This window comes from Phacochoerus africanus, chromosome 3, assembly GCF_016906955.1.
Source record: "Phacochoerus africanus isolate WHEZ1 chromosome 3, ROS_Pafr_v1, whole genome shotgun sequence".
Classification (NCBI taxonomy): domain Eukaryota; kingdom Metazoa; phylum Chordata; class Mammalia; order Artiodactyla; family Suidae; genus Phacochoerus; species Phacochoerus africanus.
Window position 1 is genome coordinate 35,493,568 of NC_062546.1, and position 15,816 is coordinate 35,509,383.

At 46.7% G+C, this 15,816-nt stretch overlaps 1 protein-coding gene across 1 annotated transcript in view; it reads right to left on the minus strand.

Moving 5' to 3' along the window:
* The window catches only part of SLC24A3 (solute carrier family 24 member 3), a 510,935-nt gene that overhangs the window by 12,072 nt on the left and 483,047 nt on the right, over positions 1–15,816 (minus strand). The window contains exon 15 of the mRNA XM_047771613.1: positions 15,103–15,215. Within this exon, the coding sequence (XP_047627569.1) occupies positions 15,103–15,215 (113 nt within the window). The remainder of the gene's footprint in view (positions 1–15,102; positions 15,216–15,816) is intronic.

Consider the following 15,816-nt stretch of genomic DNA (forward strand, 5'->3'; position numbering starts at 1 on the left):
GGCCGGCAGCTACAGCTCCAATTCGACCCCTAGCCTGGGAACTTCTAGATCCCTTGGGTGAGGCCCTAAAAAGAAAAAACAGACAAACAACAACAAAAAAACCTGGTCTGGCAGCTGGAGCAGCATGCAGCTCTCAGAGAGTGAGGGGAGATGACAGCCCATGTGACTATAGAGGCAGCCGATGGGGCCGGGGCGGCTTCTGGGTGGAGGGGACGGCTGGTGGACAGCTGGCCTTGGAAGAAGGACCTTGGGAGAGACCATGCTCCCGGCCCCACTTTCCCCTAATCCTCCCCGGTTCTGGCTGACCCCTCGTCAGCCTCCTTCATGCATGGTTTTCTCCTACTTGACATCCGGATACACTTCTGGGCTCTCTTATGTCCTATATGAGCTTTATGCCTGAAAAACCATATTAATGCTATTGACTGTCAGACAGAGACCTTGCCTCTGAACTTCAGACCCATTTATCCACTGCATACCTGACATCTGCACTGGGACGACCCTCACACATACCAAGCTTGATCTGTCCTAAATTCATCCTTTGACATTTCCTCCTAAATATGCCACCCATCCCCGCCCGCCTAGGCTGTCTTTCCCAGGTCACTGTATTTTCTCTCTCTTACAAACATGTCATAACTGGCCTTGCTGCTGTCAGTCTTGTTTGGCTCCAACCCCTTCCCTACGAAGCAGTCAGAATCTTCTTTCTAAAAGGTACAACCGGAGTTCCCATCGTGGCATAGTGGAAACGACTTCCACTTCCAGACTAGGAACTATGGGGTTGTGGGTTCAATCCCTGGTCTTGCTCAGTGGTTAAGGATCCTGTGTTGCTGTGAGCAGTGGTGTAGGTCGCAGACGCGGCTCAGATCTGGCATTGCTGTGGCTCTGGCATAGGCCAGCAGCTGTAGCTCCAATTCGACCCCTAGTCTGGAAACCTCCATATGCTGCGGGTGTGGCCCTAAAAAGACAAAAGACAAAAAAAATAAAAAATAAAAATAAATAAAAGGCACAACCACGCCATGCCTTTCTTCTCTTTGTTACCAGGGATCACAGTGTCCTTTAAGAGGTGGCTTCTCTGGGCTCCAGTTTCAACCCTCTACCTCCCACTGCCACCCTCGGCAACCCCCCTCCCCCAACAGAGGAGCTGCTCTCGGGTCCTTTGGTGCATGGAACGTTCTCAGAGCTTGGTCTTCTACAAGCTGTTCTTTTAGCTTAGAAAAAGCCTCTCACCTCCTCTACCTACCTGGCTCCTAATGCTCAGAGTAAGAGTCCCTCACAAGCACTGCAGGTCCCCCAGGCTCTGTTATACACGGCCACCCACTGCCACACCTCCTGCATGACCAGCTCTCAGCAGAGCTTGCATCACACTTGGTTTTGGAATTGCTCCTGTCATCATCTCCTTCCAGAGGCTGTCAGCTAAGGCTCACTGAGGCATCCCCAATGCCACTACCAGCTTAGCACACAGAAGTGGTCAATGAATGTCTGGTCAGAAAAAGAGTGAACCAGACAGAGGATGGGGGTGAGAACATTTCAGATCACTTCTGTTTACCTCCATAAATTCTGGAGTCAGGTGGGCTCTAGCTTTTTTTTTTTTTTTTTTTTTTTTTGTCTTTTAAGGCCACACCCATGGCAGATAGAAGTTCCCGGGCTAGGGATTGAATCAGAGCTGCATTTGCTGGCCTATGCCACAACCATGGCAACACTGGATCTGAGCTGTGTCTGCAATCCACGCCACAGCTCATGGCAACGCTGGTTCCTTAACCCACAGCGAGGCCAGGGATCGAACTTGCATCCTCACAGAGACAATGTCAGATCCTTAACTTCCTGAGCCACAACGGGAACGCCAGCTCTTGTTTTTAAAGAGAAAAGGATACTCTCCCTTGCTGCCTCTGGTCACTGCTTCTTCGATTTATTTTACATTTCTAAGCCCCAGCTCGGAAATCTGATTTTCCCCTGGCTGCCTGGAGCCTGCCTGGTGACTTTTCTTAGTTTGGCTGGAGCATGTGGAAGAGACAATTTTCACCAAAATGGGACAAGAAGGACTCGTTTTCCAAAGCAAGTTAGAAATATTTCTTATTTGGGGCACTTAGGTAGCTAGCTGGCTTCTGAGCAAGCCACAAGAAATGTCAGAATCTGTAAAACTGCCTTCCTCACGGTCAGATACCCGAACTGAATCCCATGCACAGAACAGCTGTCTCAATGGTAGTTACCCAATAATTATGACCTGGAGATCCATCTAGGCAAGATGGAAAAACCACTTCAGGACTGTCAGCAGGTCGCTTGCGAGGGTGGGGAGGCCATTAAACCCACACAGGCTGCTGATGTCAGAGCCACTAAAAGATGTCATGGGGTTACTGCGATGCTAATAAACTCTCTCCCAGGAACAGCTGGAGGCGCGGATGAAGGGAGCTTAGTGTTCGAGGTTAATAAGCCCCTGCATTGGCTTTTCCACGAACCCGGAGCCATCTTTCCCAGCAACCGCTGCATCTCGGCCTGAAGTTGACACAGTGCCTGTACAACGTGGCTGGTTGTGGGGGGCGCTGGTGCTGGATGGCCCGATGGAAGCCGGGGAGGGAGCCAGGGCTGGACAAGCGGGGTGTCTTCATGGAAGGATGCAGAATGGTTCCTCCAACCCTCAGATGGAACCCGCTGCCGACTCACCACTTCCTAGGGCCCCGGACAGGGGTGATGGGCATCAGCATCTGTGGGGCTCTGAGAACTGGAATGTGGGCGTCAGACCTCTTCCTTCCAGCTCCTCCTCTCTTCATGTGAAGCTGAAGTGTCATCGCAGCCTTCACAAGCAGAGCCCGTTCTCCCTTCCAGCACAGACTCAAACCAGGGCTGGGTCAGGTCTCACGTTTCACCACAGTGACAACCCTCATGCTCCCGGGCCCAACTGGGCACGGTGGTCTCTTTGACACGATTTGCTTTGGCAACAGCACCCCAGTGGGGAGAGAAAAAAATCCTACTGTCCTCTCTCAGCTTCCTTCTGGCTGTGGTTTAAGTTCTTGAAGCCTCAGGTTCCTGAGCGGCAGAAGGGGGCTTAGCACAGCACATAGAGCAAGTCTCTGACCACTGCCTGCCTCACCCTGCATCTGCCTTCCTCTGTCCTCAGATGCAGCCCCCCACCGCCCAGGGTCTCTGGCACTTGCTGTCTTCTCATTCTAAAACATGCCCCCTGCCCTTCAAACACCCCACTTTTTTTTTTACCATTCACTGCTTAGCACAGAAACTACCTCCTTGCCATGTTGGGCACCCCCCTTTCTGTCACACGCCTGCCTGTCTTCATGGGCTCCCCCTCTTCGAAAATCACTCACGGAGATGTCAGTCATGGATTCTGTCCCCCTCAACCCGACGCACAGTCTGAGGGGGTGGGTCTGGTCTGCCTCATTCACTCTGTGTTCCCAGCATCTGTCCAAGTTCCCAGCACATAGTAGGTGTACAATAAGCACTGGTTGCAGAAATGATCCTTGTCTTAGGTTGTCAGAATTAGATGAGCCCATGTGTGCAGGGCATTCCTAGAGTGCCTGGCACATGGGGGGGACTCAATGAATATTAAGCTACTCTTCATGCTGCTTTGTTTGTCCCCTGCATTTTTCTCAGAGCAGCCTCTTCCTCCCTTCTTCTTTGCTCATGTGTCTTCCTCCCCAGGTGAGGTGGTGCTGATGGGGAAAGTTAGGGTCCGTCCATCCATCCATCCACCTACCCACCCATCCACCCACCTATCCACCCACCTATCCATCCATCCATCCATCCATCCATCCATCCATCCATCCACCCATCCATCCATCCAACAAATATTTCTTGAGCATATTATAAATACCAGGCACTGTGCTGGGCACAGAGAAATAAGAAATGTGTAAGAAGGGCACAGTTCTGACCCTCAGGGAGAGCACTTCTCTGGGAAGACTCAGACAGAGAGGCAAAATAAGTCTGAATGGTACCTGGTAATGAAAACCCGGGAGTGACACCTAACCAGGTTTGGGAGCTTGCAGTTGACATCCAAGTCAATTCCTGAAGGATGAGCTGGAGAAAGAGACAATGGGAGCCCCTGCTATGGGTCCCTTTACCCCCTCTGTAAGGTGGTCTGCTTCTAGAGAGCCATTTTCTGTGACCTGACCCCTGGCTTCTAGGGAAACCAAAAGACGGAGCTTGGTTGCGGCAGACAGGGCCACTATTTTGGCCACTACCATGACTAGACAAAGGGCAGTCTGCATAAGTAACGTTTCCCAGGAAATTAAGGTCCACCCTTTTACATGCCAGCACTTTGATCGATAAAAACACTTCATCCTTAACCTTTTCTGGATGACTCAAAATTACTAGGATGAATATACAGTATTTAATGGGTGTGAAATACAGCAACACTCTCAGGACCTACTGATGCATGAGGATTGCTCACCCATAAAGCTGAGGAAATCAACCTTGCTCTCGATTTAAAGTATCTGCCACGTGGTCAGGCAATGGTGTAGTGCTGTATGGATGGCAAACCCAACGCGGACAAGGCCTCACACTCTGGCTCTAGCGGCAGAGAGGTGATGTGGATACATGGCAAAGTAGGAAAAGAGTGGGCCAATGGGGGTGTGGGAGGAGGCTACACGGTGTGTAGCGGGGGCCGTGTTTGGAAGGATAAGAGGAGTCAGGCAGGCGGGCAGGACGCAGGTGTTCTCATGGAGATTTCTGCCCTTGTTCAACACCCTCCCGGTCAAAAAGCTACAACCATCTCAGTAAAGTTAAGTAAAAAACAGCATTTTAAAGAAGGCCACTTGTATCCGAGGGTGGGGGTTGATCACTCTGTCAGCTCACCTGGCTGCCTCTTCCTGCCCATTTATATTTTAGTTCTGGCTCAGGATGGAGACTTTTCCTGATAGTGAAGAGGATCACTATTTACAAGATAATGGGGTTCTAGAATACACTGTTTTAGGTGAAACAGTCGTGGGCTTCCTACTAGTTACTGAGTTGTGAATATTACTGAAAAATAAATGAACTAGAATTTTTTTTCCCCTTAGAACTGTAAAAGTTCAGGAGTTCCTGTTGTGGCTCAGAGGGTTAAGAATCTGACACAGTGTCTATGAGGATGCAGGTTTTATCCCTGGCCTCGCTCAATGGGTTAAGGGTCTGGTGTTGCCATGAGCAGCAGTGTAGGCTGCAGATGCAACTTGGATCTGGTGTGGCTGAAGCTGTGGTGTAGACTGCAGTTGCAGCTCTGATTTGACTGCTAGCCCAGGGACTTCCATATGCCACAGCTGTGGCTGTAAAAAAAAGAAAAGAATTTTAAAAGTTCAAAATGTAATCTTCCTTTTCAACTAATGATACTGAAACAGCTATAAATCCAATAAATCCAACAAGAAAGAGTGAAGTTGGATCCCTACCTCACACCATTGGCCAAATGAAAGTTCCTTGATTTTTGTGGGGCTCATGAACTGTAGATTATATCACTGGATTTCTGGTTTCTTTCTTTCTCTTTTCTTTCTCTCTTTCTTTCTTTCTTTCTTCTTTCTTTCTTTCTTTCTTTCTTTCTTTCTTTCTTTCTTTCTTTCTTCTTTCTTTTTCTTTCTTTCTTTCTCCTTTCTTTCTTTTTCCTTCTTTCTTTCTTTCTTTCCTTCCTTCCTTCCTTCCTTCCTTCCTTCCTTCCTTCCTTCCTTCTTTTTCTCTTCTCTTTCTTTCTTCCTTCCTTCTTCTCTTCTTCTTTTTTTTTTTTGTTTTTTAGGGCAGCATCTGTGGCATATGGAAGTTCCCAGGCTAGGGGTTGAATCAGAGGTATAGTTGCCAGTCTACACCACGGCCACAGCAATGAGGGATCTGAGCCACATCTGCAACCTACATCATAGCTCATGATCAAGGCCAGAGATTGAACCCACGTCCTCATGGACACTAGTCAGATTCGTTTCTGCTGTGCCATGGCAGGAACTCCCTGGATTTCTGCTTTCAAAAGAGAGACCTACATTAGATGTTGGCATCCCTGGAATAAATGAAGATCTCTGTGGCGCTGGTCACAGAGATAGCAGCATCTGGATGAAAATGAAACAGGAAACAGGACACATCCTTCTCTAGTCCTCCTACTCAAACATCTCCCCAAAGGGTAGGCACCCTCCTGTGTGCCACAGCTGTTCATAACCCAGACGTGGCCTGCTTCTTCTCCTGCATTCCCCTTCTACTTCAAAAATGAAGGTGATCTTCAACAACAGAATTAGATGTGCTCCTTGTCCAATTCCAGCAGAATGACCAAAGTGACCCAGTTATGTCATCTGCAGATGGAAAATGTGAATTTGGGCCAAACATCTAATAGGGCCTGAGTTTCTGTGTTCATGACATCATCTTGTCACTAGAGCTTGGAACCTGAAAAGGATATGTTTTCATGGCTGTGGGTGTTACTGATATGAGAATTATGTTTAATTCTCTGTTCTCTAATTGGGAGGATGTCAGGAGATGAAAGGAGGCAGATCATTAGGAGATTATTTATGGCAGACAACCTGCCTGGTGAAGCTTCGAGTTCATGTTCAATCAGGAAGATTTCAAAGCTGGGAAGAGGAATTGGTTTGCTTCCAGGGTGAGTTCTGAGTTTTGTTTTTGAATGTTTTTGATTTCCTCTTCCTTGATTGTACCCTTTAATCCCAGTAAAGAAAAAAATAAACAGAATGGATCTTAGGGACATAGGAAAGATTTGCGTTCCCTGTTCCTGCCTGTCCAGTCCTCCCTGGAGAGAGTTAAAGTGGTAAAAATCCACAATTCATGGACCAATCTTCCTGGTTATTTAGAGTGTAGTTTCTGCTCATCTTTCTGCTGCCTGCTTTTTAGCCACCAGAGAAGACAGAAAGTAGTTGAAATTCATATAGGACTGAATTCTGCTTCTTTATAACTTTGATACGAGGAAAGTGGGAAGGTGAAACAAACAGGAATAAACAGGTGGAATGTCGCTCATAATGAACTCAACAGATCCATACCCAGGACTCCGAGTGGGGTTCAGGGGCACAGAAGCCAAGCAGAATCTGGGGTGCCAATAAAGATGGGCAAAAAGGATGGATGAAGAAATGAAATGGCAGACTTTGTGCTAGGAGGAGCCGGCGCCTTTGGAGGGAGGGAGGAGCTATCCCAGACCCCGTAGGACCAGGTGGCAATGGTGTGTGTCCTAAGGATGCTGAGGTGGGCTCTCTGCAGGGCTTTTGCTTGGAGCAAGATGTAGAGGTGCGAGGCTGGAGCTGAACTGGGCAGTAACAAGGGAAGGCTGGATGATGGAGACAGTAACCTCCCTTCTCCACCCTCTGCTCAGGCAGTACTGTCTCTCCTCAAAAATAAATCTTGGGGAGTTCCCGTCGTGGCGCAGTGGTTAACGAATCCGACTAGGAACCATGAGGTGGCGGGTTCGGTCCCTGCCCTTGCTCAGTGGGTTAACGATCCGGTGTTGCCGTGAGCTGTGATGTAGGTTGCAGACGCGGCTCGGATCCCGCGTTGCTGTGTCTCTGGCGTAGGCTGGCGGCTACAGCTCCGATTCGACCCCTAGCCTGGGAACCTCCATATGCTGTGGGAGTGGCTCAGGTAAAGGCAAAAAGACAAAATAAATAAATAAATAAATAAATAAATAAATAAATAAATCTTGGGAGTTCCTGTTGTGGCTCAGCAGTAGTGAACCCGACTAATATCCATGAGGATGTGGGTTTGATCTCTGGCCTCGCTCAGTGGGTTAAGGATCCTGTGTAGGTCGCAGACATGGCGTTGCCATGGCTGTCGTGTAGGCCAGTAGCTATAGCTCCAATCTGACCCCTGGCCTGGGAACTTCTGCACATGCAGCCCTAAAAGGCAAAAACAAACAAACAAACAAACAAGCAAACAAACAAAAGCTGAACCAATTTTTTCTTTTTTTAAGCACCTTTCCTGCCCTCACATCTCATTCTGGGCCTGAAGCTTCCCTCTAAGTCATGAACAGCAGCTGCTGGCGATGCTAGTCCAACTGCAGGGATGATCGAGGCCTGGCTTCTGTGTACTCAACACCTTTTTTTATGGTCAAGTATGGCCCCGAGGTGTGTGCTCTGAGGTTGCTCACCTTCTGACCTCGAACTTCCTGTGGTCGGAACATGGTGGAGGGAGGGAGGAGGGAGGCTGGGTTAAAAAAAAAGAAAAGACTAATTGGTGCCACAGAGCCACCCCCAAAGCTCAGGAATGAAATCAGGACAAATGAGAATGGATGGAAGATTGTGATTCTGAAAATAATGAGGCCTGTATAAAGAGCTCCAAAATGTTCCAACAAGTCCAACACTGGGAACACGGTCAAGAGAAATAGCCTCACATTTAAATATGGTTTGTTATTTCTTTTCGGTTTTGTTTTCTTGTCTTTTTAGGGCTGCACCTGCAGCATATGGAAGTTCCCAGGCTAGGAGTTGGATCAGAGCTGCAGCTGCTGGCCTACACCACAGCTACAGCAATGCAGGATCCTTAACCCACAGAACAAGGCCAGGGAACCTACATCCTCATGGATGCTAGTTGGGTTCGTTATTGCTGAGCCATGATGGGAACTCCTGTAAATATGATTTTATGGTCAATTTCTGTGGATCTTTAAACTCTATGAAACTGATGTACTAAGAAGTCTGTGGCATCATTCCTTATAACAGTGAAAATCTTTTTTTTTTTTTTATCTTTTGTCTTTTTAGGGCAGCAACTGTGGCATATGGAAGTTACCAGGCTGGGGGCTGAATTGGAGCTGCAGCTGCCAGCCTATGCCACAGCCACAGCCATAGCCACACCAGATGCGAGCCGCGTCTGCAACCTACACCACAGCTCACAGCAATGCCAGATCCCTAACCCACTGAGCAAGGCCAGGGATTGAACCCTGAAACCTCATGGTTCCTAGCTGGATTCGTTCCCGCTGCGCCACAATAGGAACTCCGCTTCTAACAGTGAAAATCTTGAAGTAGCATCAATGTCCAATAGCAGTAGCATGATTAAGTAAATTTTGGTATAATGAGGATATTAGCCTGCTTCTAGAGACAATGTTTCTAATGAGATTTTTAAGGAAACTATGTTTGATGTAAGAAATATTTTAAAAAGCAATGTGCAAAATTGTATAACGTGACCTCAGCTATGTCAGCCAATCTACAGAAAATTAGGCAGACATGTTAACAGTTGATATTAATGGGATTCGACAACGTGTGGTTTTTATTTCATCCTCTAGGGCAGCAGCATCCCCTGGGCAGCTACAAGTCTTGTGTGGTTATATAAATTTAAATTAGTTAAAATAAAATTAAAATTAAAAATTCAGGGCTTCCCTTATTCCAGCCGCATTTCAAGTGCCTGCAAGTTTTCTGTGGCTAGTGGCTACTATATCTGAGAGTACAGCTAGAACATATCCATTATTACAGACAGTTCTATTGGGCAGGTACTGCTCTTGAGTTTTCTCCAATTAAAATGTCTCTAATTTTCTAGGAAGTCTCTGAGCTATTATTACAATCCGAAAAAAGGAATTAAAAAAGTCAAGTTTAGATTAGTGGACTGCAGGGAAAACCCAAGAGATGATTCTAGGAAAGGCAAAACAGAGTCAAGGAGACTTCTATTTAAAAGAAGCAGCGGAGTTCCTGTCGTGGTGCAGCAGAAATGAATCTGACTAGGAACCATGAGGTTGTGGGTTTGATCCCTGCCCTTGCTCAGTGGGTTAAGGATCTGGCGTTGCCGTGAGCTGTGGTGTAGACTGCAGACCCGGCTTGGATCTGATGTTGCTGTGGCTGTGGTATAGGCCGGCAGCTGTAACTCTGATTTAATCCCTAGCCTGGGAACCTCCATATGCCTGAGGGGGCGGCCCTAAAAAAAAAAAAAAAAAAAAAGGAAGCAGCAAAACTTTAATGGGAGTTTAAACACTATGGAAGATACTGTTCTCAGATTGAGCTGTGTTCACCAGAAGCTGGGGGGGGGGGTGGGGGTGACCACATGTGACCCAGAAAACAGAGCTCAGAGGTGGGATTAGTCAGTGTGCCCCTGGGTGGCTGGAGCAGAGGGGGTGCTTTGGGGGGCAGAGGGAGACCCCACACGGGGGTGGATGCTCAGACAGCGGCAGTGCAACGGCCCCAGTGGAAGGTTGTCCAGCAAACCCCTTTTGTTTGGATTTCATTCTCAGCCTGACACCTGACTGTAGACACCACTACGGCTCACCCACATCTGGGTCTCTCTCCTTCGAGGCACAAAGCTCAACCCATGACCTGGATGCCCCTTGCATGGAAGTGGGCATATGTGACTTATCGGGACAATAGTCAGGGGCGGCCAGGACACACGCCACTTCCAGGTCTCATCAAAACCCGATCTGCATTGTCTTCCATGCCCTCTCTGCTTTCTGGGTAACTGTAGCAAAGAAGAGTAAGAGGGTAGAACCATCGTAGGGAATAAGCCTCAAGCCCTGAGTTCCTGCTTAAAGAACCATGGCAGCTTCCAGAATAGAAACATCTGCAGTGGATACTGAGCAAGAAATAAACCTTTTGTTGGGCTACCTCAGACAGATTTGGGAGTGGGTTGTACTATGGTAGTAGCAATGCTTACAAATAAATTTTAACTTGACCTTCTATGGGGAAAGTATTAATGCAGCAGGTCTGATTAATCTCGCCTCCCTCCAGAGGAGCCTAGAACCATGACTGGCCCTTGGTTGATCCCTGGGAATGTGGCCCTTGAGTGTTCTTTACGTTACAGACTGATGATGTTGGTGAGTACACAGAAGCAACACGGGGGTGTTGGGGGGGGCGGCAGGCTGAGCCAGCTTGCCAGCATGTCAGCAAGCTTTACTATGAGTAACTGGTGTCTGTGCTGGGATTCTGAATGTTGTTACCATGGCAGTTCATGTAGCAAGAATGCACCTACCTGACCAGCCCTCCCCAAAGCCTCAGACTTCATCTCTAGCACATGTCTCTGTAGTCTGGGTGGAGCAGGATTTGGAAGCCTGCACCTGATCTCTCTGGACTTCTTACTTTCCTGTGGCTTTTACTCCAAAGGCTTTGATCTAATAAACCTTAGCCATGACCACGACCTTCTACAGGGAGTCGTATGAGTACCGCTGCTGAGTTAGTGAACTCGAAGGTGGTCACCGGGCTCCCCAGATACCTCCCACATGAGATCCTTCTCCAGGAAAAGAGAGAACAAGTATGCTTTCTATCTGGCACTTGGATATCTTACTATCATCTTCAGGCATTCTAGCATGTACATCAAACTCTTGTGAACTGGGTTGATGTGAGTCCATTCATCAGAATCTGACTGACAATGACCTCACTGTTAGGAATCTTGGGAAGATTAACTGGAGTCCTGTGACCAACCAGTGGATAATGCCCCTTTAATGGCTAACCTAGACGACATTTCTTCAGTCTCTCTTCTATGCTTCACATAACATGTGATAAGATGAAGCAAGCTGACATGATTGAGGACAAGAGCTATAAGCAAGGTAGAAATAAGGGCTGTGGAGAGAGATCCCATTTGGCAGGGGTGGTGGTGATAGGGTCTAGGAAGGAATCCTGAATGAAGTGGCATTTGAGACAGACACAGAAGAGGAAAAGTGATGGGGAGTGTGCATCTGAGGCAGGGATGCAGGAGGATAGACATCAGCAGGGGGAGCACAGGACACTTCCAGGGGCCGTGAGTCTGTGGGCTCTGGCTCAACTCTGTGTAATGTCCAAGACAGTGGACAGTTGGGACGTTGGTGTTTAGGGAGCATTGCTGGGGGACCATTGAGGGCTGATGAATATCTGTTTACTTTACAATCACTTGAGGCTAAGTGGTCCTATCTGGGCTTAGGGACCAGGATTAAAACTCACGCTGTTAATCCCACTCCTGGCCATATACCTGGGCAAAAATCTCATTCAAAAAGATATATGTATCCCTATGTTCATAGAGGCACTATTCCCAATAGCCAAAATATCCAAGACATGGAAACAACCTAAATGTCCATTGACAGAGGAATCAATAAGGAAGATGTGGTACCTATGTACAATGGAGTACTACTCAGTCATAAAAAATGAAATAAGGCCATTTGCAGCAACATGGGTGCAACTAGAGGGTCTCATACAAAGTGAAATAAGTCAGAAAGAGCAAGACAAATACCATATGATATCACTTATATGTAGAATATAAAATATGGCACAAATGAACTTATCTATGAAACAGAAACAAACTCACACACATAGAGAACAGATTCATGGTTGCCAAAGGGAAGAGCAGATGCGGAAAGGATGGATTGGGAGTTTGGGATTAGTAGATGCTTACTAGTATATAAAGCATGGATAAATACAAGGTCCTACTGCACAGCACAGGGAACCATATTCAATATCCTGACATAAACCATAAGGGAAATGAATATGAAAAAGATTGTATATATATAACTGAATCACTGCACTGTACACCAGGAACTAATGCAACATCGTAAATCAACTATACTTCAATAAAATAAATTTTGCAAAAGTCATTAAGGGAAAAAAACAAGAAAAAAATTAACTCATAACCCCCACCATTAACCTCTAATAGAAAACTGAGTAAAGGGCATAAAGAGATAACGATGCTACAGAAGAACCCAAAAGGCCAATATATGTAAAAAAGAATATTCAGTCTCTCTGGTAACTAAAGAAAGATCAATTAAAACACAGTTAAAAAAACCTCATGCTGTTGAATCTCTCATAAAAGTCAACAAAAACATCACTCTGTAAATCCATATATCACATAAGTTTGAATGTTTATCATTGTTCAGCAATTGTTGAATGAGCACCACATGATCTGGTCCTGCCTGTCCCCCAGCTGCATCTCACGCCTTGCGCCCTCATGCTCTCTAGTCCCCTTACACTGGACTCCTGTCTCTCCAACAGGCCAAGTGCATTCTTGCCTCAGGGTCTTTGCACCTGCTGCTCCTTTTGCCCGAAATGCTTTTGCTCTGTGCTGCCCAGTTTTACCCTGGCCATCTCTCTCTCTCTCTCTCTCTCTCTCATTATTTAGACTTCACCTCTTAGAAACAGCTCTCCCAGACCCCTGAGGGTCAGGTGACGCAGTCTCTCTCACCATGTCAGCACCCAGCTTCGCAGACGACAGAGAAAAGACCTCAGCCCTCGGGACACATCCTGCTTCCTTCCACCTCCTCAGGCTCATCTCTACCCTCTGGCAAAACCTCCCAGCCAGCAGGTAACTTCCCATGAGCCAAAACTGTGTGCACCTCCCTGCACAGTTTTCAATTTCATTGAAACTGGTTGGACACAACTTCCCCAGCAGAAACAGCCATGTGTGGAGCAATTCTGAGACTTTTTTTTTTTTTTTTTGATTCATCCCAGGTTCACAAGGATGGTTCAACATACACAAATCAATCAATGTCATAGACCACATTAACAAAAGAAAAGTCAAAAACCACATAGTCATCTCAAGAGATGCAGAAAAAGCATCTGACAAAGTCCAACATCCATTCATGATCAAAACTCTTACCCAAGTGGATATAGAGAGAACATACCTTAACATAATCAAAGCCATTTATGACAAACCCACAGCAAATATAATACTCAATGGAGAAAAGCTGAAAGCCTTCTCGCTAAAATCTAGAACAAGACAAGGATGCCCACTCTCACCACTGTTATTCAACTTAGCATTGGAAGTCCTGGCTAGCAATCAGACAAACAAAAGAAATAAAAGTCATCCAAATAGGAAGAGAAGAGGTAAAACTGTCACTGTATGCAGATGACAAGATACTATATATAGAAAACCCTAAGGACTCAACCCCAAAACTACTTCAACTGATCAGCAAATTCAGCAAAGTAGCAGGATATAAGATTAACATTCAGAAATCCGTCACATTTTTGTATACTAACAAGGAAATATTAGAAAAGGAATACAAAAATACAATATTTTTAAAAATTGCACCTCAAAAATCAAATACCTGGGAATAAACCTGAGCAAGGAGGTGAAAGACTTATATACTGAGAATTCCGGGACTTTTTAAATTTTTTTTTAAATTTTTAGGGCCACACCCGTGGCATGTGAATGTTCCCAGGCTAAAGGTTCAACTGGAGCTGTAGCTGTCAGCCTATGCCACAGTCACAGCAACGGGGGATCTGAGCTGCATCTGCGACCTACATCACAGCTCACAGCAACGCCAGATCCTTAACCCACTGAGTGAGGCCAGGGATCGAACCTGCGTCCTCAAGGATCCTAGTCGGGTTCACTACTGCTGAGCCATGATGCGAACTCCCCGAGACTTTTTTATCATCTGATAAAATGAGCCACAGCAATTTCTTTAGAATACACACTTATGACACAGACAGACCAAAGCAGTGCTCAGTAACACATGTAGAGGAGCACCGGGCACCGGGTTAGGTGTGAATACTTCAGAGGCATAGTACGGTTTCCTTCCAGATACAGACAGAAATCTCTAACTGGAGTTTCTCTTTGTCTCTGGTCACCATCTGGGACAGAAATAGCCATGAGCAGCGGTGGGGGACACTTTATTTTGACAAGTTAGGAAAGAGCATTGAAATCTACCTGGATCCCCTGTGTCACCCACCTGCAAGGCTGCCTGGAGTTCAAGGTCAGCTTAGCCTTGAGAAAGACCTCGGGGGCCCCCACTGCAGGGGCCAACTGTCACCAGACCCCTGGCAGACAAAGCTTTGTGCATTTTCTGTCCCTCCCTTCGTGAATAGAAATATTTTGCGTGTAAAGCAAATCCACAGAGTGGGGGATGGCAAATTAGGGTCCACCGGCTGTTTTTGCACAGCCTGTGAGTTCAGAAGGGTTTTTCCATTTTTCATTGGTTGAAAAGATTCGAAAGCATGATAACATATCGTGACATGTGAGAATTACATGAAACTCAATTTTCATTTTCTGCAAATAAAGTCGGACTGAACCAGCCATGCCAGCCACGTCCATTCACTTGCCATCATCTGTGGCTGCCTTTCGCCCACACAGCAGAGCTGAGCAGTTGTGACAGAGACCATTCGGGTCTTAAAGCCGACAGCACTTACCATCTGGCCCTTACGGTCAACGCCAGGAAATCATTTACTGGCTCTGCTTCTGAGTCCTAACTGTCCCCATAGGCCCGATCTTTAAGGACACTGTCTGGGAGGATTTCTTTGAGACAAAGTCATGTTGGCCAAGGCCATGAGAAGCAGAAAAAGCACTTACGTAGGAGCCGTAATCCACAGCCAGGGTCTGCAGGGCCCAGGGCAGACCGAGGCCGATGAGGATGTCGAAGACATTGCTCCCGATGGAGTTGGACACGGCCATGTCCCCCATGCCTGCAACGACAAGAGGTCACTCGAGTGAGGGAGGTGGTCCCTGGGGGTGTGCTGGCCCATGAAGACTCACCCCAGCCTTTGGTCTGACAGCCAGAGACCTGGAAGGCAGGTGTGCCAGCCCCAGTGCTCCCAGACCACCACTGTAGGATGGTGCCGGCTGTAAAATCATCTACTGAGTATGTGTTTTCAATAGAATAGAAAGAAATACACATTGTTTAACTGTTGACTTTACTTCAAATATGATCACTGGTTTAAAAAAAAAAAGTTCTCTTGTGGTGCAGCAGGTTGTGGGTTAAGGATCCGGCGTGGTCACTGCTGTGGCTCAGGTCACTTCTGTAGCACAGGTTTAATCCCTGGCCCAGGGACTTCCACATGCTGTGGATGTAGCCAAAAAAAAAAAAAAAAAAAAGAGAGAAGAAAATATGATCAATGATTAAATGTGATTCAAGAAAGCAAACATGGTTCCAAAAATTTCTAAAACATCTTATAGAAAGGTCTATAGGGCTCAGGTTCACAACCCCTACAGTTCAGTGATATCACCCAACCGCTCTCACTGTATCCAGTTCTTCTTCTAAATGCTTGACCATATTAAGAAGAATAA